Consider the following 24,135-nt stretch of genomic DNA (forward strand, 5'->3'; position numbering starts at 1 on the left):
GCTTCTCTACGCTCCCCAGGGGGTCAAGTAAAACAGGCCCAAACCAAACTACATACAACAAGGAAACGGAATGTGAAACCAGATTACATCACATGAAACACTAAGAATAACATTTTAGAAGACCCTGCAGAATAGCAAGATTCCAAGAACGGAATGTGAAACCAGAATACATCACATGAAACACTAAGAATTATATTTTAGAAGACCCTGCAGAATAGCAAGATTCCAAGAACGGAATGTGAAACCAGATTACACCACACGAAACACTAAGATTTATATTTTAGACGACCCTGAACGTAACGTGTAGATTTTCCATCACAGTTACTACTACAAAAATTACTATTTGGTAATTTACTATAAAGTCTTTTAGAAGACACTTCTATCAAAAGCCAATTGGTCTGGTGTCGTCAGGCATTTGTCACGTCATGCACATTCTGGAAGGTTTAGAATGAGGGAAAGGCTTCCACCATGCAATGAATGTACAAGGGTACGATAAGGCATAGGTGCAACTGCTACTGAGATGTGTGATGGAAAATCTACATGTTGTTACGTTTTTGGTCTATCTATGAACTTAAGTTTTGTTACTATTTTGTGTGATGCATATATTGCTTGCCTTCTGCTCTCCTTTTGGGTCATTTAAAGTGTGAACGTTTGAGGGTCGTGTGATGCATTTTATTGCCTGCCTGTTCCTATCTTTTCGTGTGTTGTAAATCATCTTCCATGCAATCCTTTGATGTATGGGCCTGTTCCTCGACCCCCTGGCTAGCGTCAACGAAGCCAGAGGGTTAGATGGCACGGCCGCTACCCCCTCCAATGGCATCCAGGGCAGCTTCAGTTGTAAAGATAACCATCTGGTACACAAAGGCTTTTGGTTTATGTGGGGACACACCCCCTCCAGAAGCCAACCGAAGTGAATAAGAACTCATTGATTCAAACACTCAGTGGACTTCTCCCCAGCGTACCTTGAGTATGAAGTAACACGCAAAGAGAAGCTCCCATCTGAGGCCTCAGATTATTGTAATGTATGCCTGTTATGTTGTTTGTTGATGCATGTTGTGATGTATCTTTGTTCGTACTTTTATTACAAATATATATAACCACTAATTGTCAACAGTATTGTGTGCTTTTTGCATCTAAATATCTCATCTGCTTAGACGCAATATCTGATAAAGAAATTGCCACTACAGATGCTACACAAACGGAACAAGTGAAGATGCATACATGTGTGCATCTTTATGTAGGGTCATGTAATTGTGCTGTGACATGGTGAATGCGTCCACTCAGTAGCAGGTTAAAAGCCTAACTTTAACTAACTGGGCTTCTCTAATAAGTAAGTTATCTAGTAAGCTTCTCTGCTTTTTTTGGGTTTGGACAGATTTATTTTCCTTTATTGGTGATTGGCTGAAGCGATAGCTTTGCACTTGGGAAGGTCGATGTGGGGTATGGCTGTGTGGTCCCAGTGCCTTACCTTCGCATACAGTCCAGCGCACGCGCAAAGTAGTCCTTGCTGAGCTGGTGCTCGTCACGCAGCAGGGCACACTGCTCCAAGGTTACAGACATGGCCGTCCGGTCTTTGGCACTTTTACAGCTGGTGAACCTGACGCCGTTCAGCCGCCGACAGATCTGGGAACAGGGGAAGAGGGAAGGGTGCACAGCAAGATAAGCCATGTATGTGAAATATAATCCTATCCACAGCCATAAGGAAAGGTTTCCTGTCTTGAAGCACAGGGTCATCGTCATGGGGAGCAAAATCAACCGAAAAAAATGACCAACTGCCGATTTCATTTATTATGCATAAATATATATATTAATTTGTATAGAAATTATATATTATACCTTTAAAAAAACCTGTACATTTAGCAGCTGTTGGATCCTCATATATCCTTCTACTCTGGGAACATTAGGATTCCTTGTGGACAAATTCAATGGCAAAAAAGTGATGGATAAATCAGTGACTATCCCTGATACACATTGCTTATACTAGTGGGAGTACGTGAAACATGTTGAGCCCTTTACAAACGTCGCTCTGGCCAGCGCGAGGGGAGCGAGGCCGGTGGGGGCTGAACCCAAACAACAACTAAGTAACCTATCAACTCTTCCTATGCACTTTAGCCTATGTATTTATTCACTTGAATCGATGAAAGGGAAGTCACCAAAGGCTTGAGCGTGTTTAGAGCATTTTCAGCCATATTCTGCAGTTGAAGACGCAGGATAAAAATACAGGGTTAAGACTATTGCACTTTATTGGCCTATTGGTTTATTTTGTGGCATGTATATTTTTCTTTAAAAACATTTAAGATATAAATATAGCACCAAACATACACTTTCATGTTAGGGCAGACCTTCAGGTTAGGGCGCAGAAAAAAAAGAAAGCATTTGTTTTCTTTGTGTTGCATTGTATTTTTTTCATCTTATTTTTACCGTAACATATACATATACATATATATATATATATATATATATATATATATATAAATATTTAGATATAAATATTTTTATAAGCCAAGGGTTTATAAAATAATTTAGATATATATTACAAGTACCTACCCGAAAACCTTGACTAAAAACCATGTAATGAACCAAGGCTCACCTGAACAGTAATTGTAATGTTATAGTTGTATTGTGGGTCTGCTTTTACGTACCTGCCAAGCATGTGCTGATAGAGGGCATAAAGGTTGCCAAGATAAGATAAGAACAGTTTATGGGGTGGTTCTTCCCAAATATTTCCAGCATGGTTCATCTACTAAAGACAATGTGTTTGTGGTGTGAGGGATGTATATTTAAACATAATAAATAATAAATAAACATGTATATTTGTAATCACATACCATGCTAAAATGGAAAATGCTGAAGCTTTGTACATTGTCTTCAAATGTAAATGTTTACATTCTGGTGAAGTGAAAACAGAAACACTTCAAGTTTGCTCTAAACAGCCACGGATCATTGTTTATGTTCTAAGGAAAGACCCGTGAGATTTCTCCACAACCACAAGCCAAAGAAATACATTTCTAGAATAATTTTAAATATATAGGATGACGATTTTCCACTGGGCTCTTCGCTGCAATAAGTAAGTAATACATTATATCAAATGCCTCTTTGTGCATATCTCTCTTCTTCCTGCCCTGCCCTGAGTTATTTAGTTTGTAGTCGGGTTTAACTCAAGACATTACCTATGCTTACGCAATAGCTAAATGTTGAGTTATACCAGCTATAACTATGTTTAGTGTGCTAATCTTGTGAGACAATGCACCAGTAACAATACATAATGACACTGATATCTTAATTTTCCCAGAATATTGATTCCCAGATTACTAGCAGAGCGAGGCATGCAGCTTGGAGGTCAAATCAAGTGGCCTCCTTGATTGGTGTGTAGTACCGTGCCGGCGAGCCATAGTATTTCCACATTCTTCCTCTTCTTCATCACTACATTCTGTCGCAGCGATTCAAGTAACTCCTTTACATCAGAGTGTGTCTGAAAACACGGTAGACCTGTGACAGAAGATCACATTCAGTTAATCACACAATACACACAGTATGTATACAAAGTGTATATACACAGCGGCCAGAACGTTAAACATTAATCCAAGGTTATTGACACACCCCTGAGCGGCACAAATATTACTAGTGACTCTGTGTTGCATTAGAGCTAGGGCTGGGTATTGCCAGGTACCTCACAATTCAATTAAATTAGATTCTTTAGGTCTTGATTTGATTCGATATCGATTCGATTTGATATTGATCCAATTGCTTCGATATCGATTCAATCATACGTGCAGATGACAAAGATACCTAAATATTATTTAGAATTAACCATTTCAAGATGAATTAACCATTTCATTGTGCTTTAACTAGCAAAAAGGGAAATCACCATTGTATAGTATTGTTCCTGACAATGACTGAGTATGCTTTTGTTTTTTTATGGAAATAATCTATTTAAAAAAAAATCGGAATCGAAATTGAATCGAGAACGAATAAATTGCAGTGCATTGATTAATCAATATTTTTACCCAGCCCTAATTAGAGTCACTGTTTAATATTTAGTACATAAACAGTAATACAATTGCAGGGATTTTAATTATTTACTCTGTTCCTATACTTATATATATATTATACTATTATCTCAACATTTTCTTGCTATGACACATTCTCTAATACCAATGTGTGGTAGGGGTTTTATAAAATTAAGTGTCTTTTGTTTTTTGGTGTTTTTGTGCTATAGGTTTCAAAGCAAAAATGTGGACTTACATTCTACTGGTAATTTCTCACTTAACGATTTGTAATAAACTTCTAAAATGTCAAAGTTCCTCTGGTTTATTCTCTCTTGGAGGGAGATGTCTCCAAACCTGCAAAGAGAATCAAGGGTCACGTAAAGGCCATCCATGCAAAAAGCATTTCATCATCCATCATCCTGAAAGTCATTGAAAAGAAGTAAAGTTAAACGTGTAAAGCTTGCAATAAAAAACCTACTTCCACAATACCTGGCTGGCTCTAGTTAGCTTCCTTAGGTGCCAACTAATACTACTGAAGTATAAAACCACTTTACATCCCCAGGGATGATTAAAGTATCCCTCCAGACACCTGTCCGTCTATCCATCCAGATATAATACATGTATGACAGTGTGGTTATGGAACTATATACACAACTTTAATGGGGACTTTTTAGCCATGAGAAGCCTGTTCTAGAAATGTCTATGTTAAAGTACCTCTCAGCTAGAGTTTGTTGTTCATTAATTCCCACATTAAATAGAACTGGGAAAACTCTTAGAGGCCGGCCGTCCTTGATTTCCTCAGGCAGACTGTGGAAAGCCAGCCGGGGTAATGGGACTTCTACAGTGTAGTGGTCTCTGAAAAGAGAAAGAAACAGGGAGAGGCCAAAGAGAGTTACACAGCAGAAAGATGGAAAAGAGAGAAAGGAGAAGTAAGGTCATATGTGTCAAGATGTTGTACAACCAGATACGTTTGGGAATGTGATGCTTCAATTGCAAAGCCTTGAGGGAGGCAAGTTTAAACAGAGTTGCCAACCCTCACTCACTGAGCGTACTACTATCATCCGACCATGTTCACACGCTCTCACACAACACCCCTATATGTCCCTCAAAAGAATGCACTATTTGGCCGCCAACTTAAAGCCAGCTTTGAAAACATTTCAGACACACACTAAAAAATGTAAGTTTGAAATACTTTGTGACAGGTGGTGGGACTCCACTACTACTAGGGACTGGGCATAGGGAGATACTGGAAGATTCCTGAACAGCCACCCCATTAAAGGCCCAACCGGCCGGTGGACTATATTATATGTTATTGATTTTTTAGCAGCAGATCCTCATATGTAACTGCTCAGCACCAGGCTCAGTTAGAAGTCTAAAGACAGCCTAGTCCTGCGATGCAGAGCGTGTGGAGCTTGGCCAGCCACCACGCTGTAGTAGGGACGGCACGCAGAGGTCATGGGAGTTAGCCCTCTCTAGGGTTCCCACAGTCACTCTGCAAGTAAGCGTAACATAGAGGGTTCACGTCAATTGCCTTTAATCGTCATAAGATATGGGAAGCTGACAGTTGCCTAAATAGATAAGGGCGCTATAATTTTTATGGACCCCGCTAATTCCACCCAATAAAAAAACGAATTAATTATATTATTATTTAAATTGAAGCCAATTTGAAACAATGATTCAAATTCCAAAGATAATTCTAAATCTATGATGATATAATAATATATCATATATTGACAACTACTAAAGTTTATGATGTCATTTTTATGGCACTTGCCATAAAGGTCAGATCTGGGTCCAAAAATTCCCAGAGCCGACCTCTAGTGATCAACAACAGTTTTATTTCTATGTAAATTTTTATGGTTGGGGTAAGGATGAGTGATTATGAAACTGGGGAATGTTTTTGTTTTTCTCCTGGATAATAAACAATTTGCAGGTGTGGTCTCGATTTGTCCTTATCACACTGGCTGGCTACTTGATTTGATAATGGTCTTTCCTGGAGAATATGAGGAAGCTATCAGGGCTTTAATGCCATCAGAACGTTGGAGGAAAACACATGACACATGATGAGGCTTAACGTCTGTGGATGAGGGCTGGTTACTCAGTAGAGAGATGGATAATTTCCCACACTATGAAAGGAGCTTGATCCAATGAGCCGCAGGTATATTATATAAAATAATATATATAAATAGCCGTTATAAATAGAATGTATTATTATCATAATTGGGTGTCAAGCAACGAAGTTGCGAGACAACCTATTGTTTTTGTATGAATTCCTATTATTATTATTATTATTTACCTGCCATGGGAGTCTATTGCAGCTGTCACGTTAAAATTGTACAGGGGGCGAAAATTGTACCGGCCTACGTCATCAGTTGTCCGTTGCCAGGCAACGGACAACAGATTACGTAAGGGGTTGTCCGTTGTTGCCAGGCATGTTTCAATCGCGCTCATGTTGCCGAAGACGAAAGAATATAATGCCCCGTTTACACCATCCTGCTAATGGCCGCTAATGGCCGATGGACCACCGATGTGGAAGTCGGGGTGATTCGGGTGACATCGGGCTAAAAATGTATGATCGGGTCAATTTATCGGGGTAGCATTTACACATACCCGATGTTATAACGATAACATAACAATGTATGCCAGGGAAGACACCCGAAGTGTGTTTGGCGTCATTTGACGTCATTTCGAATGACGCCAAACACGTCAAATGACGCGTTTGGCGTCATTTGGCGTCATTTCGGGAGAAGGCAAAGGGGAGACTGGTTTAGACTGATATTTATTTATATATTTATTTATATTACAATAGCGATTTTATAATAATAGAACGCCGGTTCTAAATGGGCGAAGTACCCTGTAATTATAAAAGTAGGACATCCATCCATCACCCCCTATTTATACACAAGTGGCAGATTGAGGGTCTTCCTTAACACAATCTGGTCACTCACAATCGTTATTTGTCTAGGGTTCTCAAGGGTCTTTCGTGTGTTGAGGTTGCCGATATAAAGACGATAAAACACGATAAAGCGCGGAAGATTAACGAATATAGCCGATGTACCCAGGAAAATTCCCGAACGATTTGCGATGTCTTACGTTATACTCCCGTTCTATTCCCGATTATAGCCGATTAGCCCATAGCAACACCTGGTAACCGATTCTACCCCGATTGACCCAAAATTAACAAACATGTTCGTTCTTTGCCGATGTTGCCCGTTGTTGCCCGATCATTGAGCATTTCTTCCCGTTTCTTCCCGTTGTCTAACGATGTTCCCGGGAAGAGTAACGGTGTTTCCCGATGCAACCACGCTATTTGCCGATGTAATAACGATAGCTGCTGATTTAGCCATCGGGCACCATCGGGGCCCACTATCGGGTAGGTGTAAACAGGGCATAATACAGATAACGGATCGCAAGATAACACTTGTTTTTACTTTATATTTTTATTGCATTTAATTGTTTAATCGAATTTACCTAGTAAACTGAGTGTTTAATGTGTATCATAGTCTAGCTAGCTTGTGTTAATTTAATTTCCTTAATTAAAATTAGAGAATAGATTATAGGTAATAGATAGATAGATAGATAATAGATAGATAGATGGGTAGATAGGTGAGCAGGCATTTACTAACTGGTAAATGTTTTTTATTATTATTATTCACGTTATCCCCATACAGTTTAGCTATTACTGTGTAGGGAAATAGATAAATACAATGCAATACAATACAAATATAAAGTTAGGAACGCTAATAAATGTAATTTGTAAAATAAGTGTTATCCGTCTTGGCGCTCAATGAACGAGTTCGCGAATGTTCAAGAACATTTGACCTTGGGTGTCTTGAAAGGCGCCTCTAAATTAAATGTATTATTATTATTATTAAGAACCTTCCACGTCATTCGACGCGATCGCCCGTTGCCAGGCAACGGGCGACGCAATCGTCTGTTGCCAGGCAGGTTTGGAATGGATTACTATGGATGACGTAGGCCGGTACAATTTTCGCCCCCGGTAATAATAATAATAATAAATGAAATTTATGTAGCACTTAATATGGTACTCTTAGACGCTTGTACTCTTATGGTGCGGCCACACCAGACGCGTATCTCGCGTAATTTTTACGCGAGATACGCGCGTAAAATGTTGCTTGACCATTTTGTGTCAAAAATGGTCACATACGCGCAATACGCGCCATACGCGCATACGTCACTCGCCTAGATGAGTCCATGTCCATGCAAGTGAACGGAGCGTTCCCTCTTCGTCATAACTATCAAACCAAACATCCTTCACATTCACCGAGCGAACATTACGAAAGTAAAATGCACATTTCTCGCTAAAAATGTTTCCATAAACGCATTTAATGGCGTAACTATGTTACTATTTCCACCCAGAATAAAGAAAGTTGTCGGCCGTGGCTGCGCTGGAGTCCGAGGTAGGAAACCCCAACGCCGCCGTGTTTGGGTGATAGAGTTTAGATCGGGTTAGATTAAATAATCTCGGATATAAATAACAATAATCGGGTTAAATAACTTCACATGGTGTGTCTGGTGTGTTTCCCAGCAGAGAAATAGTCCGCCAAGACGTTGAGGTTGCTTAGTAACCAGAGACTCTGTCCATGCAAGTGAACGGAGCGTTCCCTCTTCGTCATAACTATCCAACCAAACATCCTTCACATTCACCGAGTGAACATTATGAAAGTAAAATGCACATTTCTCGCTAGAAATGTTTCCATAAAAGCATTTAATGGCGTAACTATGTTACTATTTCCACACAGAATAAAGAAAGATGTCGGCCGTATGCTTCTGTCCAAGCTCACTACTCTCTGCCAGTGACGTCGGGTCAAGCTCAACGCTGATTGGGCAATGCGTGTCTCGTCAGACGCGTATCTCGCGTACTTCGCGTAAAAAGTTAAATTTTTTGAACTCTTGAAATGTACGCGATATACGCGCGTATAGCGCGTAAATATACGCGCCACATACGCGCTATACGCGCGTAAAATGTTGCTTAATACGCGTAATACGCGCGTAAACCAATGGTTCCCTATGGAAAAAATGGCGATTTCATACGCGAAGTACGCGAGATACGCGTCTGGTGTGGCCGCACCTTTAGCGGTACAATTGTAACGTGAGACAGCCCATAGAACACCTTGGTGCAATGTTGTGAAATTTGGCAGACTGGTTAAGGACCCTTCCATTAGCCCATGAAGCTAATTTGAGGTCGCTAGCCCAACAGCTCTAGCGCCACCAACAGGTCAAAGTTCGACATGCATTCATGTTTATAACTTTCGACCCATTCATCCAATATTCACAAACAAGATATCATTGGATTCCTTGGGCCAAGACGAGTTCAACGCACCTTATGTCGTCATTTTGCGCGATGATGGATTTTCCGCCATCTTGGTTTATGTCAAAAACCTTCAAAATGCTACTCCTATCACAAATTTGGTCCAATCATCTCGAAACTTGGCTTGATACAAAACAATGAAATATTGTTCAAATTCAAATCCGTTTGCCCGCTACAGCCAATCAAATTCGACAGCGAAGCCGCCAAACAGGAAGTAAGAAAATATCTCTACAACCTTTTGACATATCATAACCATACTTGGTACGTCATCGCAGAGACACTCAATGAATTTGGTGACCATTGACCTCTAGGGGGCGCTATAATTAACAAAGACGTGTTTTAACCCTTCTCTCGTCACATGAGTATATTTCAAACAAATTTTCTATGTCTGTGCCGTGTTCCAATACCCGTACTATCCGTACTTACTAGCCACATTTTTAGTACGTAGTACGTTCCAATTCAGATCCGGCGAAAAGAAGTATACTTCAAGGACCCGGATGTCGTACTCAAAACGGGCTAATCGTGAAGTGTGGATCGAAGGACACTTTCCGTACTCAACGGCAGCCATCTTAGCTACGTAGAGGAAGAGGCGGAGCCAGGCTGAGCTAGAGTCGGCGCATTTTCCACATAGCCTGCATTAATAGTCATTTTGTATTTTTTTATAGTTTTTATAGCTGCTAGGCGTAAAGAGTTCACCGTTCAAAGCGGGATGTTTATTGCGGGGGAGGAGCCGCGGCGGCAGTCGTGATCGTAATTTCCGGTTAGTGCACCACGGAGTACTCGATTTGGAACAGCACTCACATACACAAAATGACTTGGAGCAGATCACTCATGCATTTGTGTCTTCGCGTTTAGACTATTGTAATAGTTTGTTTTCTTGTCTAAACAAAAAGGAGCTGTCTCGCCTGCAGTTAGTGCAAAACTCTGCAGCGAGAGTTCTGACTCGCACCAATAGGAGGACTCATATAACCCCTATTCTTAAAGCTCTTCATTGGCTGCCAGTTTCGTCCAGGATCAATTTTAAAATTTTGGTTTTAACGTTCAGAGCTTTGCGTGGCCAGGCTCCGCCTTACATCAGTGATCTGATCCAGCCTTACACCCCAACTCGGGCTCTGAGGTCTGTGGATCAGAATCTGTTGACGTTGCCACACACTCGTTTCCGGACCAGAGGAGACAGATCCTTCCAGGCTGTTGCTCCCAGGCTCTGGAACGATCTTCCGCTCTCTCTGCGTTCGATGGAGTCTGTTGACTCCGTCAAAAAGCAACTAAAGACCTATTTGTTTGCCCATGCTTTTGCTTAGCTGTCTTGGGGCTGCTATGTTTGTCACCTAGTTGTCTTGGCCTTTTAAACTTAAATTTGTATGTACTTCTTAACTGTGTATTGTTATTGTTTTTGTTTTAACTGTGAAGCGCTTTGTGACCCTGGTCTGTGAAAGGCGCTGTACAAATAAAGCTTACTTACTTACTTACATCTGAAAAATTATAGTATCCGATAGTACGGATAGTATAATCATGGAAGTACGGGTATTGGAACACGGCACTGGTGATACTCGCATAACGCTGTAGTTCATTTCCACCAGTCGTCGTTATTACCGATTATCGAGGTCGTCATGTTGCTACCTAGCCGATACATTCAGTCATGTGGCCACCTAGCCGATTACGTCTGCGTACGCGCATAATGCTGTAGTTCATTCCACCAGCTGTCGTTATTACCAATTACGGAGACGGTCGTCATGTAGCAACCTAGCCGATTACGTCCGTCCGGCATAATTAGCTCATCGAGTCCCATGATGCTTGACACCCATTGCTGCATGCAGCTATATTTATTATTATAAATATTATTATTAGATGCATTCTCCCTTTGATTCAAGCTGAATAAATAAATAAATTAAAAGCTCTTTGTTGCCACCTTGTGACATCTGTATACAATTGTAGCTCGATATGTGATTGTATCAAAGGCAGTTTGAAATCATCACCTGAAACATTTTAAGCGTTTTGATTGGTTGCTGCATGAAAATAGTTTCAAAGAGTTCGAGTGACTTGTCTCTCCTCAGGTTCAAACACGTTTCTAATGCATCGCAGAGGTCTTTAAACCATGCAACCCAATTCAACTGCAGAGCCAAATGGGTACAGCTTGTCCGACTTAGGTGTGTGAGCCAACTTATGTATGTGGCTCCCACATTAGTGTTATGGTTAGGTTAAGGGGTCAAAGGTTAGGTTAATGGTTTGTGTTTTGTTAGGGATCGGGTTAATGTTAGGGTTATGGTTAGGTTGACGGGATACGGTTGGGGGTTGGCTAGGGTTATGGTTAGGGAGAACAAATGGGGCTTAAGGTAAAGATCGCCAGGGGCATGAATAGGCCAAGCTCTACCCTTGGCTCTGCGGTGAGCAACCTCTTACTCAATTGCAACTTACCACCAACTCATGTTGCTTGAAAGACTCACTGTTTAAAGGGACTCTTACCTTTGTTGCATTTTTACACTTTTTTTGGATAAGGTTAAATTGGTATTAATAAGGTAATAACACTCTAATATGCAAGACAGACCAACCAGGAGTAAAAACAAACAATTATTTTACTCTCATAATATTTAGTGAAAACTTCAACCAATAAAATTCTTCGGACCGAATGACCTTATTGGCCGACAGACCTGTCTGTTTGCTGCATGGATATATAAGGTTTTCCGTCTGCTTCTTGTGGCGCATTCGGGCCCGCGTCATCAAGGCGCGTCCTCAACTAGAGGGTTTGTTTTGATTCCACGGCAGACAGTAGCGAGTAGCGACCGTAGCGACTGACGATGGCAGACCAAAGTGGTCCACGGCGTACTGAAACTGCACCATTCAGTCCGATTAGGGGACTCATCTCGGATTCAGACTCACAGAGTTACCCTCCTCTGGAGCCTCAGGAAGACCTCCAGACTGTTGGCCACCAACTGCACCATTCAGTCCGACAAGGGGACCCGATTCGGCCTCAGAAGCCAAGTGGTCCCGCTCCCCTGGATGATTCTCAGGACCTCCAGACCGTTGGCAACCAACCGCACCAATCAGTCCGATTAGGGGACCCGTTTCGGACTCAGACGCGACGTTGTCCCGCTACTCTGGAGCTACAGGAAGACCTCCAGACCGTTGGCACCCAACCGCACCATTCAGTCCGATTAGGGGACCCATTTCGGCCTCAGACGCTACGTTGTCCCGCTACTCTGTTTGTAATGCTCATACACCTTTCTTATACTCAGTGGGACCACTGTCCTTCAACATGGAGCCTCAAAACGGTATCACACGAAGCCCATAAAATTACAGTGAGCCACCTGCTAAATTTCTTGTTTACTAGACCCCTGGTAGATATTATGACCCCTGGGAGTCTAAACATAACCCATGGGAGTCTAAACATAACCCATGGGAGTCTAGAACTTTTGTACTGTAGCGACCCTGGGACAGTTAAATAGTTTGTGTGTTATGTGTTACATTATATTTCGTTGTCCGCTATGCCAGTTGTTCTATGTGCATGTATTGTAATGTTCTTCTTGTCAATCAGCGTGGGGGCGAATCATTAGGTCAGCTGGGGGAGGGCCTTGGAAGAACAGGAGGGTGGGGGCCTGCACGCGAGTGAGACCGTGTAGGGGGTTGCCGGGGTAACCAGGGTTTGTTTTGTGTCGGTTTTCTGCCGTTGGTTACAATGTTACGGGTTTCAGTGACCTGGTTTTGGTTCATTAAAACTACCTTCAACTACTAATGACTCGACATCATTATGTCACCGGCGAGGTCGTTACAGTACTCGTTACAAAATAACGCTTAGGGGGTGGGGCATTGGAGGAAGGCGGGATGATTTGAATGTGCTGTAATTCTCAAATGCAACAAAGGTGAGAGTCCCTTTAATGCCATCCTAGGTGCTGATTCCTGTTAGTTATACAAACCGCGTCCAAGCACTGTCCTAGTTTTACACATAATGTACAGTTTCTCTTTCTGCGTAGTGTACAGTGGGAGTGATCCTCCCACTCAGGAAGAGGACACTGCTGGGCCCCAGAGCCCGCCCATCCTCACCGCCGGCCGCAGATGGAAGGCTGGCGGTCACTGAGGTCGTCCGTCTTGGCCTCTGTGATCTTGAAGGACACTCTGTGCAGATCCGAGATCCCGATCTCCATGTCTTCCAGCATGCCGATCTCCTCACCTTCACAACACAGCACAGAGCAGCGGCGTGTCAGAGCTCCATCCTGAGACCCTCACCCAGAGACTCTGACTGACTGGATCACGATGCCTACAGTATTGGCTGTTGTACATGTTTATCTGCCTTATTGATCGCCTTTGTACTGATGTCTCAGATATTATCACTCCTCGGGTTCAATTCCCACCGATGGTCCTATGTTACATTTCATTCCTTCCCTATTTCAAACCACTCTCTAAAACAAATAATACATCCTAAAATCTGCATGTAAGAAAAGAAATTGCTATGGAGGGCTGTGGTACTCACTGTAGGTGCTAAGGGCCCCAGGCAGGCTGTGGTACTCACTGTAGGTGTTAAGGGCCTCAGGAGGGCTGTGGTACTCACTGTAGGTGCTAGGGCCCCAGGCGGGCTGTGGTACTCAGTTTATGTGCTAAGGGCCCCAGGCGGGCTGTGGTACTCACTGTAGGTGCTAAGGGCCCCAGGCGGGCTGTGGTACTCACTGTAGGTGCTAAGGGCCCCAGGCGGGCTGTGGTACTCACTGTAGGTGCTAGGGCCCCAGGCGGGCTGTGGTACTCACTGTAGGTGCTAGGGCCCCAGGCGGGCTGTGGTACTCACTGTAGGTGCTAGGGCCCCAGGCGGGCTGTGGTACTCACTGTAGGTGCTAGGGCCCCAGGCGGGCTGTGGTACTCACTGTAGGTGCTCAGCAGGCTCTCAAACTGGGCCAGCACCCCCACCAGATGGAGCTGCTTCAGGAAGCCCTCGTCCTGCATGCCAGCAGACAGCCGCATGACGAACCCACAGGCCAGCGCAGACAACTATACACACACATAGACACACACACACGCACGCACGCACGCACATAAACACATAGGAACATGCACACACACACACACACACACACACACACACACACAAGCACGCACTTACACACACAGACACACACACACACACATAGGAACATGCACACACACACACACACACACAAACACACACACACACACACACACACACACACACACACACAGAAACAGGCAAACATAAACATGCGCACACACACTCACACACACACACACACACACACAGAAACACACACACGCACCACCACAAACACTTACGCGCACACACATATATACACAACACAGATACATCCACACATAGACACATGCGCACACACACACACACACACACACACACATATTTTGTTAGGAGTGTGACTACTATATAACCAGAAATTGTGCTTCCATTGAAGTATGAACTAGCATTCCCTGCATTAGGCCTTGCCATTACTGCCCTGCCTTCTTGGATTTATTTTGTACATGTGCAACTTCAGAAACAAAGTCTTCAGACATCTGTACAACTTTGGAAACACTGCAGTGCCTGGAGGGGGAAACCGAAAATAATCCATGTGGACATTAGGGAGCCTGTGTGTGGAAGTCGTAACACAACCAACCTTATTATTAATGTTAGCTATAAATCTGGAGGAGAAAGCCCTGCCAAAGCACCTCTGGCTTGTGAGTAGGAGTAGGGGTAGGCTGGGGGTCAAGTCTGACAGCTGGCCGGACAGGAGAACGTAAAGTCGACCGACAGCCAGCGCTAAGCGGGATTTGTCGCAGCCATGATTCAGGACAAGGAATGCCGAAACAAGAAATTGAGGAGCAGGTGGGAGTCTTGCTGGATCCAACCCAGTGTCATTTGGAGCTGGGAGTTGACCACTGAAAACACAACACTATCCTCCACTTTATACTATTAACGGCGACAGTCCGAAATTTGACTTTTATATCAAAACCATATTTACGTCATTGCATGTATTTTAGATCATAACGGTGTGGGAACTACACGCCCCAACTCTCAGCCCAAAACATGATTTCTAAAATCTCATAGTGTTCGACTTCCATCTGAAACAGTGGGTTTACTGGCTCTTTAAGTGTTTTTCTCCGTGCCTTATTGGAGAACCTTGGCTACTTACTGCCTGACTGAAGACCACGTCCCTCCTGTGCTGGAGATGCATGCCTTGGGGCACACTGCAGGCTGTCTCCTGCAGTAGCACGAAGGTCATGGCCCTCTTAGCCCGCTCTACCACGTCCAGCACGCACTCCCTCAGCCTGGCCACCGGAGGGCGCAGTTGCTCCTTCCAGTCCCCTTCAGGAAATTAGGGAAAAAGGAAATCGAAACCTGGTTTCAATATAATATTATTATATATATTTTGGGGGAAATGGTTATTTTAGGGCAAATGTTTTGTTACTTACAAATATAATTTCACTTATTCATGTTCATATAATTCTATGATACTACTACTACTATAACTACCTTTCCTTTCTGGTATTGTTTTATTAATCACAGAACGGACTATACATTGTGACTAAATAGTGACTCAGTTGTAGAAAACCAGATTGTAGAGCCAATTAATGTAGCGTCACATCGTGGAGGCACCAGCATGTCCGCAAATGATCACTTGCTGAACCTGCCTGTAGGGGGCAGTGTTAGTCTAGCAAATTATAAAGGCTTCGTGTTACATACTGCTTGTATATGCGGTTTCAACATTCTCAGAAGTTTCACGGGTGAAAAAATTTGACACACACACCCAAGCAGACAGACGCACACATGCAAACACACGCACACACACACACACACACACACACACACACACACACTCGCATACACACACCTACACACGCACAAACACACAGTTAATTGCATTGCCTTGTCAAAGACATCATGTCTTATCTAATTCTGCAAATACCGCCTCTGCATCGGGAAGAAGGGAGGAAGCACAACACTAACTGTCAGCTGTTGCCAGTCCACCTGTCCAAACATCCCCACCCCCACTTTCCTGTCATCAGAAGACATGGCTTCACTAATCTCATCCCCAGAGATAACCCCCCCCCCCCCCGCCACTCATTATTCCCTCCCATGCTTCTGCTCAGACCTCCAGATGAGCGATTGCCCCCGCTGACCTGTGCTGCGTGTTCACAGCCCGGCCTGGGCGTGGAACGGTCTCAATATGAACGCTTCATGTTCTTTTTAGATGCAGAGCAGAGAGCGTGTACTTTGGGCACACGTGTACGGATACGCATGCGCTTGCACAGGGCAAGCTTATTTTTTAATTGCTCTTATTATAGTGCACCCTCTCCCAACTCTGTCTCTTCATCTCTCTCTCTCTCTCTGCGGCCCTTGGTGGCCTGGATGAACTGATGCTGCTGCATCATGTGCCTTCTGCCTCTCTTTCCGATCTCTCTCTCTGGTGCTAAACAAATGTAGCTCTATCATGTGTCCCTCCATCCCAGCTCTGTCTTTTTCTCTGCCTCGCTCGCTGGTAATAAACTAACGTGGATCTTTCATGTGTCCCTCTCTGTCAGCTCTCTCTATCTCTCACCTCTCTCTCTCAGACCTCTCTCTAGGTCTCTCTGCCTCTCTCCCAACTCACTCTCCGGTAATAAACTAATGTTGCTCTATCATGTGTCCCTCTTTCCCAGCTCTATCACTCTCTATATCTCTCTCTCTCGCCTTCTCTCCCTCTGTGTCTCTTTCTCTCTCTGGTAATAAGCTAATGCAGCTCCCTCGTGTGCCAGTTGGCAGCACTCCCTGGCTGGTCAGTGGTCTGAGTTCAGGCTGGAGGAGGGGGGGTCTCAATGGGAAGTGATGGGGGATCGCCCATCCTGGCCAGTCACTAATGAAAGGCACTGCAATATGTATTCCTGTCTTCCAGGGAGGGCGGGATGTCTGGGAAAAACACCCGGTCAACATCCACCAACGTCAATTGGCCTTTATTATATGTTAACAGTGTGGCTGATTGATTGCTCTGGATTCGGCTTTGCCGCCAGAACATTATGAGCTAGAATTGATTATTAAGAGTAGATTCCTTAAGGAAAAGCGGCCAATACAAAGCCAGTTCCATCCGGTATGTAACTGACCAACGCGGCCGTATTGCAGAGTTGCTTCTGGCTACTGTCGTACAATACAGCCATATGGTGCACAAAAAAGTCGGACCTTCCACAGAATCGCCTTTAAAACATTCTGCTAGCCCTTTCCAACAATATCGACAACATCCAGCATTTCTTTTCAGGATGCATGTTATTTTACCAGGATTGTGGGAGGTGATGACATCAGCGAGCTGCTGGTCAGGGATTAGCTCCCGGTTGTTGTTGTCTTGCTCCTGGAGTTTATCTACCATGGCGATCACACAGTTGAGACTTTTGGCAACGTTGGCCCAAACTCTGTCCTGCAAGAGCACAAGAGACAGAGTGAGTTGGAAATCAGCCCGAAGGTAATCAGCCCAAATGACCATTTGACAATCTTCTCTTGCTCTCTTTTCATCCATCTCTGCCAGTTTTTTGTCACATTTCTGCGTGTGAGGCGAATGACAGCGATATATTTATACACCACAGATTTACAAAAGACAAACAGAAAAGTAACTTTTCCTTCTAAATGTTGGTGTTCAACCCACTTTTAAGGAGAACATATTCAAAAGTTTCCTTCCGCCATAAAGGTAATAACTCACAGCAAATCAGAGTGACCATATCCAGAACACAAAAAAGGCTAACAAGTGGGCAGATGACATCACAGAAGCAGCAACCAATCCCACTTGCCCACTCCTCCTCGTCGTATTCGTTGTGGTGCGGTATGGAGTCCTGCTTCTTCGGCCCCCCCACGCCCTCTCCATCCTCCACCCCCCTCGGCTCCGTCACGTTGTTGTTGCACACCACGGGGCTCTCCACACTGGCCGGCCCGATCACCACCGAGGGGCTGTGGCCTGGGAGCTGCTTCTTCGGGGCCGGGCTGCCGGCGCTGGGGCTAGAGTCCTGGCTGGGGTGGTGGTGCTGGTGCTGCTGGTGGTGGTGGTGTTGGCCTGCCTGCGCGTGGCCCTTACCCGGGGTCTGAGACACGAAGCCTGGCCGTGCGGCGTGCAGTGCCAGCAGGGCACTCTTGACCATCTCATCGTTCAGGGCGTGGACGAATTGCTCCGTCTGAGCGGTGACGAGAGGGGGGTGATGAAGCAGGGAGAGGGAGAGAAAGAGGAGGGTGAGGGATGCGGGAGTCATGCATTGCTTTCAGAGATTTTACGGTGCAGCACTTATGAACAGCACACCCGCGCTGGTTCAGGCGGGGAGTAAGAGAGAGATAGAGCTGGATGGAGACAGAGAGAGAGAGGCAGAGAGCAGAGGAAGATGGAGAGAGCGAGGAGGAAAGAGCCAGACGTTGAGATGCTCCCGACTCACAAAAGAAGAATGACAACAAAAAAAGAGCTCTGCGTTTCAGGAACGGAGTGCACCCCACTGCACTCCGCTACTGCACGCCGGAGTGCACGGCAAAAATAATAATGAAAACCGCGGCAAACAACAAACAATTCAATTACTTCTCGGAGATTCCTGGCTCTCCTGCGTGGGGAGCGCCTCCTTTGATGTGAGGTTGGTGGGCCGTGGTAGGCTGATGATGAGCTGTAGAGCGGCATCATGCCCGCTGCCGCCAGTGTAGAGGCATAAACAGCGCAGAGCTCTCAGTGCTAATTGAGTTAGCACTGGCAACCAGCAATTATATTACGACAGGGAACTAGAGTACACAAGACATTTCAGCTTTCCAGCGATAAAAATAAGGCCTACAGAATTAATGTCAATTCCCTATTTATTCCCATAGCCATCCATGCTCTTTGCATTGTGTATCGCTGGAACGTATACCGGCTTGCTAGGAGTGTGACAAAAAAGAGGGAAATACTTGAATAGTGCCTAAGAGCAGAATTGGGAGAGGCTTCATGAAATGTGTTTGACAAAGTACAAGTTCATCCAGTCCCTGTAGGGTCTATCACCTCCTGTCCATAGTCCTTGCCTTTGTTTGAAATGTGCAATGTTTAATTATCCAAATAAGGTATGACAGTATTAGCAAATATGGAAAAGGGGGAACTGGTTCATTTCATTTCCTAACTTGCCACATAGGATATTGTCAATGTGTGTCAATCCAGTTCAATTCTGTGCTGCGGACATTAATTATATAGTTTCCATATTTCCCTTTTCAGATGGAATATCCCTCTCTCATTTGCAACATGATATACAGAGATATGTATCGTTTAGGAATGAGAGAGCAAGCCAAGCAATTAACTATGACGGAAACTGGATTTATTCTGTAATCTCCTAAAAGAAGAAGATCAGGAATTGAAAATGTTAATCCATATTCAAATTGGACCCATTTTATCTGGCCATAATGTTAATTTGCAACCGTTGGAGAGAGCATTCATTATTCATTATCTTTCGAGGGATGAGTGAACAAAATGCTGGCACGCTGGGTTCAGACATACTTGGTTACATCGTATAACTACATTTTTAACCGTGGGGTCAGAAAACCAATGTGTTCGTAAGAATCTGTATTCTCTGAAAGTTTCGGGTCTACAGTAATGCAGCGATTAAGAACATCAATCTACTCTAGTGCATGTTTCCGTTATTCATGAAAAGAGTAACTAAACAGTATCTTCTATTATTTAAATCAAGCTCAGTGTTTAGCGAAGACTGGGGAATTTGGAAGATTTTTGGAAGATTTTTGTATTTCTTATAATGATGGGCCTATTTCAACGAATGGTTCCTCATGAGCTTAGCCCATCTACACTTTCTTCCTGGAAAAAATGGGCATGCTGGAAAAGCTTTGACTTGCAGATTGTTAATACCAATGTTAATCCCACTGGTTTTAGTGTTGTTCCTCTCTTGTTTTTTGATACATGTTGTTTCCACTTTATAGACAATAGAAATCAATCAACCTTCTACCAAGATCTCAAAGAAAGCCTGGTGGCATATTCTGTTTGCTTCTTTTTCTCCATTTTTGATTAAATCAATGTCATAAAAGTTACTATCTAATTTTACTTTACACACACACACACACACACACACACACACACACACACACACACACACACACACACACACACACACACACACACACACACACACACACACACACACACACACACACACCATTTAAATGCCATTCTTTAACACAACAAAATGCCAATTGACAGCTCTGACAGAATGCCTTGAATGAAGTCGAGAAGTAAATATAAACTAAGCATGTACCGTAATTAACTTGAGCTCAATTTTGAGTATGTTGCATGTCAATACCTTCACACATACCAGCACAATTCCAGTTGCATTTTGATTTAACCTTATGGGGACATGGGACAGCTTTAACTATGATACCTCCATTTAATTTCTTCTCCTGATTATGACCACATCCCTCCTGTATGGAGAGAGGTGGGTGAGTAAAAGATCCCTCTATATGTACGGCATGTTATACACATGTCTACATCTCTATATCGTGTATATGTTTCTGGGGCAGTAAGAGATTGAAGTTTTTTCTTACAAGGGTCCTTCAACACCGTGTGGGGGGGGGCCACTGTCACCTGTACTGTTGGGGGAGTCGCTGTTGTGGGCCACGGTGCCGTTGATGATGGGGGAGTTGCTGTGTGTGTGTTTGTGTGTGTGTGCGTTTGTGTGTGTGTGTGTTCGCGAGTGTATGTATACAGATATAAATCAGAGGAGCAAACAGTTGATTCAAGCGTTGTGACAGTGAACAGTTGATTTGGTGTGGGACATTTTAGAGGGTACATCTTTTAACACAGGCACACACACAAACACACACACACAAACATGCACCCATGCCTACACACACACACACACTCACACACATGTGCGTTTGCACACACACACACACACACACACACACACACACACACACACACACACACACTCACACATACACCCTCACACACACAAACACACACACAAACAGTTTACACTCAGCTTGATGTGCACAATTGCTTATCTCCACCTTTATCAACCACCCACTGTGTCCCTCAGACACACATACACACACACACACACACACACACACACACACACACACACACACACACACACACACACACACACACACACACACACACACACACACACACACACACACAAACACACACACACACACACACACACACACACACACACACACACACACACAGGCACAGGCACATGCCAACGTGCACAGCGTGAGATTTTAATCAGAGCGAGCGGCTACTTGTGCTGACCAGGCCAGGGGTTCAGTTGGCCTCGGGGTGCACGTCTAATCAAGGACGGGGGGAAGTGGTGACAGTGAGAATGTACCAATTAAACAGCCTGATTGGGCTGCTACTCCGCTGTGGCAAAAACAATCTCTCTCCCTCAACAGATTGCAATCTGACAGCGGCAGATGTAATTCATTAATTATACTGATAAAAAAAAACACACACACACACACACACACAGCACTCTACCACACACCCGGCCAACTCCGTAAACCCCCACCTCGCTATTTATTATCCTCGGTTTGTTTGTTATTTCAATTTTTTACGAGGCGTTATGGATATGCCGCTATGCTTCTGTCTGGAAGGGTATAACTGTCACAGGACATTACTTGACCAGAAGGTTTATTGTGAACAGATCCTGGGCCCGGCATGGATTCGTGTACACATTAAAACAGGTTTATATGCCTAGCCCACCCTCTTACTGGATACACGGAGGTCACCTACTGTCCTCTTACTGTTGCCGTTCAACGTTTCCAACACCAATGAGATGGTAGAGCAGCTACAGTGGTGAAGCAGTATGCTGGGCGAACATATTGTTTCCAGATGATGTGGATACGGGGAAAACTATTGGCTAATGGTTTAAAGCGGAGCGCCTGAGAATATAATGAAAATGTTTGGAGCAAGATGGGCGTATTGGGTTTATAATGACGTGTGATGATAAGCCCAGCGGGAGGCCACTGCTTTAAACACACAGTCGGAAACTTTGAAAGAAGTAGATGAAGCATTACTACCAGGACAAATATATTGGGAAGTCTGTGAAGAGCACCGCCCCACCTGTCTGTGTTTCAAAAGACCTAGAGAATATTAGTATTTACTGTTTTTCTTCTGTATTTCATTCAGGTGTGAACAGTAGGAAGAAAATCTTAAACACACAAGATGAAATACATCAGCAGCTGCAGCTTTAAAACAGCAAGCAAACAAAGAAAAACATAGATGTTCCTGTCGGTTTTCTTCCATTGCAGATTCTCCTGCGATAATCATTTCTTCGGTTTAATGCTGGGTAATGCTGGACGATTTTTCATATTTAGAAAACGTGAGACTACACACCTCACAAAAGATTAAGATACACTTAACTGTCGTTGGAGTGTGGAAGCAAACATCTTTTTTTTCTCTTGCGATCAAAATAGGGACTTTAGTGCAAACAAATAAGCTATGCTAGCTCTTGTGATCGTTGTTTCGGAAAATTTAAAACTCTACAAGCTGTTTCTCCATTTCGGAAGCCAATTTAGCTTTTGCTGCCACGGCTTCTGTTATGATTACTTGATGAATTGTTGGTATTGCGTTTAGTCTGCGTGGCTCGCAATTGGCTAATGTCTTTCCGACATCAACGACTATCAATGGCCTGTGTCCTCTGGTGTAGTCAGGGTTGCTACAGGATAACGGATCGTAAATATCTAACAGGTATAATATTTTAATCGGTTGGCCCTGATTGTTAAAAACACTGTCGACATACCCCACAACACAGGAAAATCTGGCCCAAAAAATCCAGACTAACTAAATCAAAAAATCCGGGCTTTGCAGACGAGAGTCAGGTGGGGAAAATTTGTCCTGTAGTATGTACCCATAACTTCTGTATTCCTCTTCGATTTATTTTCCAACAATTTCCAAATTGCTTTGGCAAAATCCCACCGTACAGTGTAATTACTGTACCATACCCTACTGAATTAAAAGGCCATAGAGACCACAGAGGAGCTCCAGCACGGTCCAGCAGGCGACTCACCTTGTCTGCCAGGTTCTTGAGGGCCAGGGTCAGCCCAGGGCGAGAGTGCTCCTGGGCTGCCTGCAGGAGCTGGTCTGCCAGGCTGGAGATGAGGGGCTGGAGCAGGCCCATGGTGGTCAGCACCTCCTGGGCCTTGGCCGTGTGCTCCGGAGAGTAGTAGATACACTGATAAGCTGTGCTGAAGCTGGAGCGGGGGGGGGGGGGGGGGAGAGAGAGAGAGAGAGAGAGAGAGAGAGAGAGAGAGAGAGAGAGAGAGAGAGAGAGAGAGAGAGAGAGAGAGAGAGAGACAGACAGAGACAGAGACAGAGACAGAGAGAGAGAGAAAGAGGCAGAGAGATAGAGGGAGAGACAGAGAGAGAGAGAGAGAGAGAGAGAGAGAGAGAGAGAGAGAGAGAGAGAGAGAGAGAGAGAGAGAGAGAGAATCCAATTACATTAAGTGAGTATACACCAATCAGGGGAAGTCCCTGAAAGTAAACAACTTGCCATTACTGTGGTGGCTTCGGCCTACACTACGCGGACGCATCGTTGCATCGTTACTTTTGACAATGGCGTAGTTTCTCATTTCTAAGCTGCTCTCACAATAGTTGCAAACTTCAATTTTGGAATAGAACTGAATGCGAGGAATGGTAGAGTCTTTTTTGATCAGGGTTGAATTGTTGGGGGTCGAAGTAAAATCATCTGAGATTTGGGCATCTAATAACAGTATCTGGCGACACGCTCAACCTCCGTCCCGTTGATAACGATGGAGGTTTGTTTTTGGTTTAAATTTGTTTCTTCCTCTTTTTGTGTCTTTCATCAGGGTAATAGTGTTATCATCAAGCATTATGCATCATAGCCTAT

The 24,135-nt window shown here is 44.0% G+C and overlaps 1 protein-coding gene across 11 annotated transcripts in view; it reads right to left on the minus strand.

Moving 5' to 3' along the window:
• inpp4b (inositol polyphosphate-4-phosphatase type II B) overlaps positions 1-24,135 on the minus strand; it is a 138,219-nt gene that overhangs the window by 7,688 nt on the left and 106,396 nt on the right. For all 11 annotated transcript variants that reach the window (XM_030352558.1, XM_030352560.1, XM_030352557.1 and 8 more), the window contains 10 exons: positions 23,296-23,479; positions 18,067-18,444; positions 17,561-17,699; positions 15,447-15,619; positions 14,172-14,295; positions 13,360-13,486; positions 4,704-4,844; positions 4,246-4,343; positions 3,377-3,489; positions 1,469-1,623 (listed from right to left, as the gene is read on the minus strand). In XM_030352558.1, the coding sequence (XP_030208418.1) occupies positions 1,469-1,623; positions 3,377-3,489; positions 4,246-4,343; positions 4,704-4,844; positions 13,360-13,486; positions 14,172-14,295; positions 15,447-15,619; positions 17,561-17,699; positions 18,067-18,444; positions 23,296-23,479 (1,632 nt within the window). The remainder of the gene's footprint in view (positions 1-1,468; positions 1,624-3,376; positions 3,490-4,245; positions 4,344-4,703; positions 4,845-13,359; positions 13,487-14,171; positions 14,296-15,446; positions 15,620-17,560; positions 17,700-18,066; positions 18,445-23,295; positions 23,480-24,135) is intronic.

The sequence above is a fragment of the Gadus morhua genome, chromosome 3 (genome assembly GCF_902167405.1).
Source record: "Gadus morhua chromosome 3, gadMor3.0, whole genome shotgun sequence".
NCBI lineage: Eukaryota > Metazoa > Chordata > Actinopteri > Gadiformes > Gadidae > Gadus > Gadus morhua.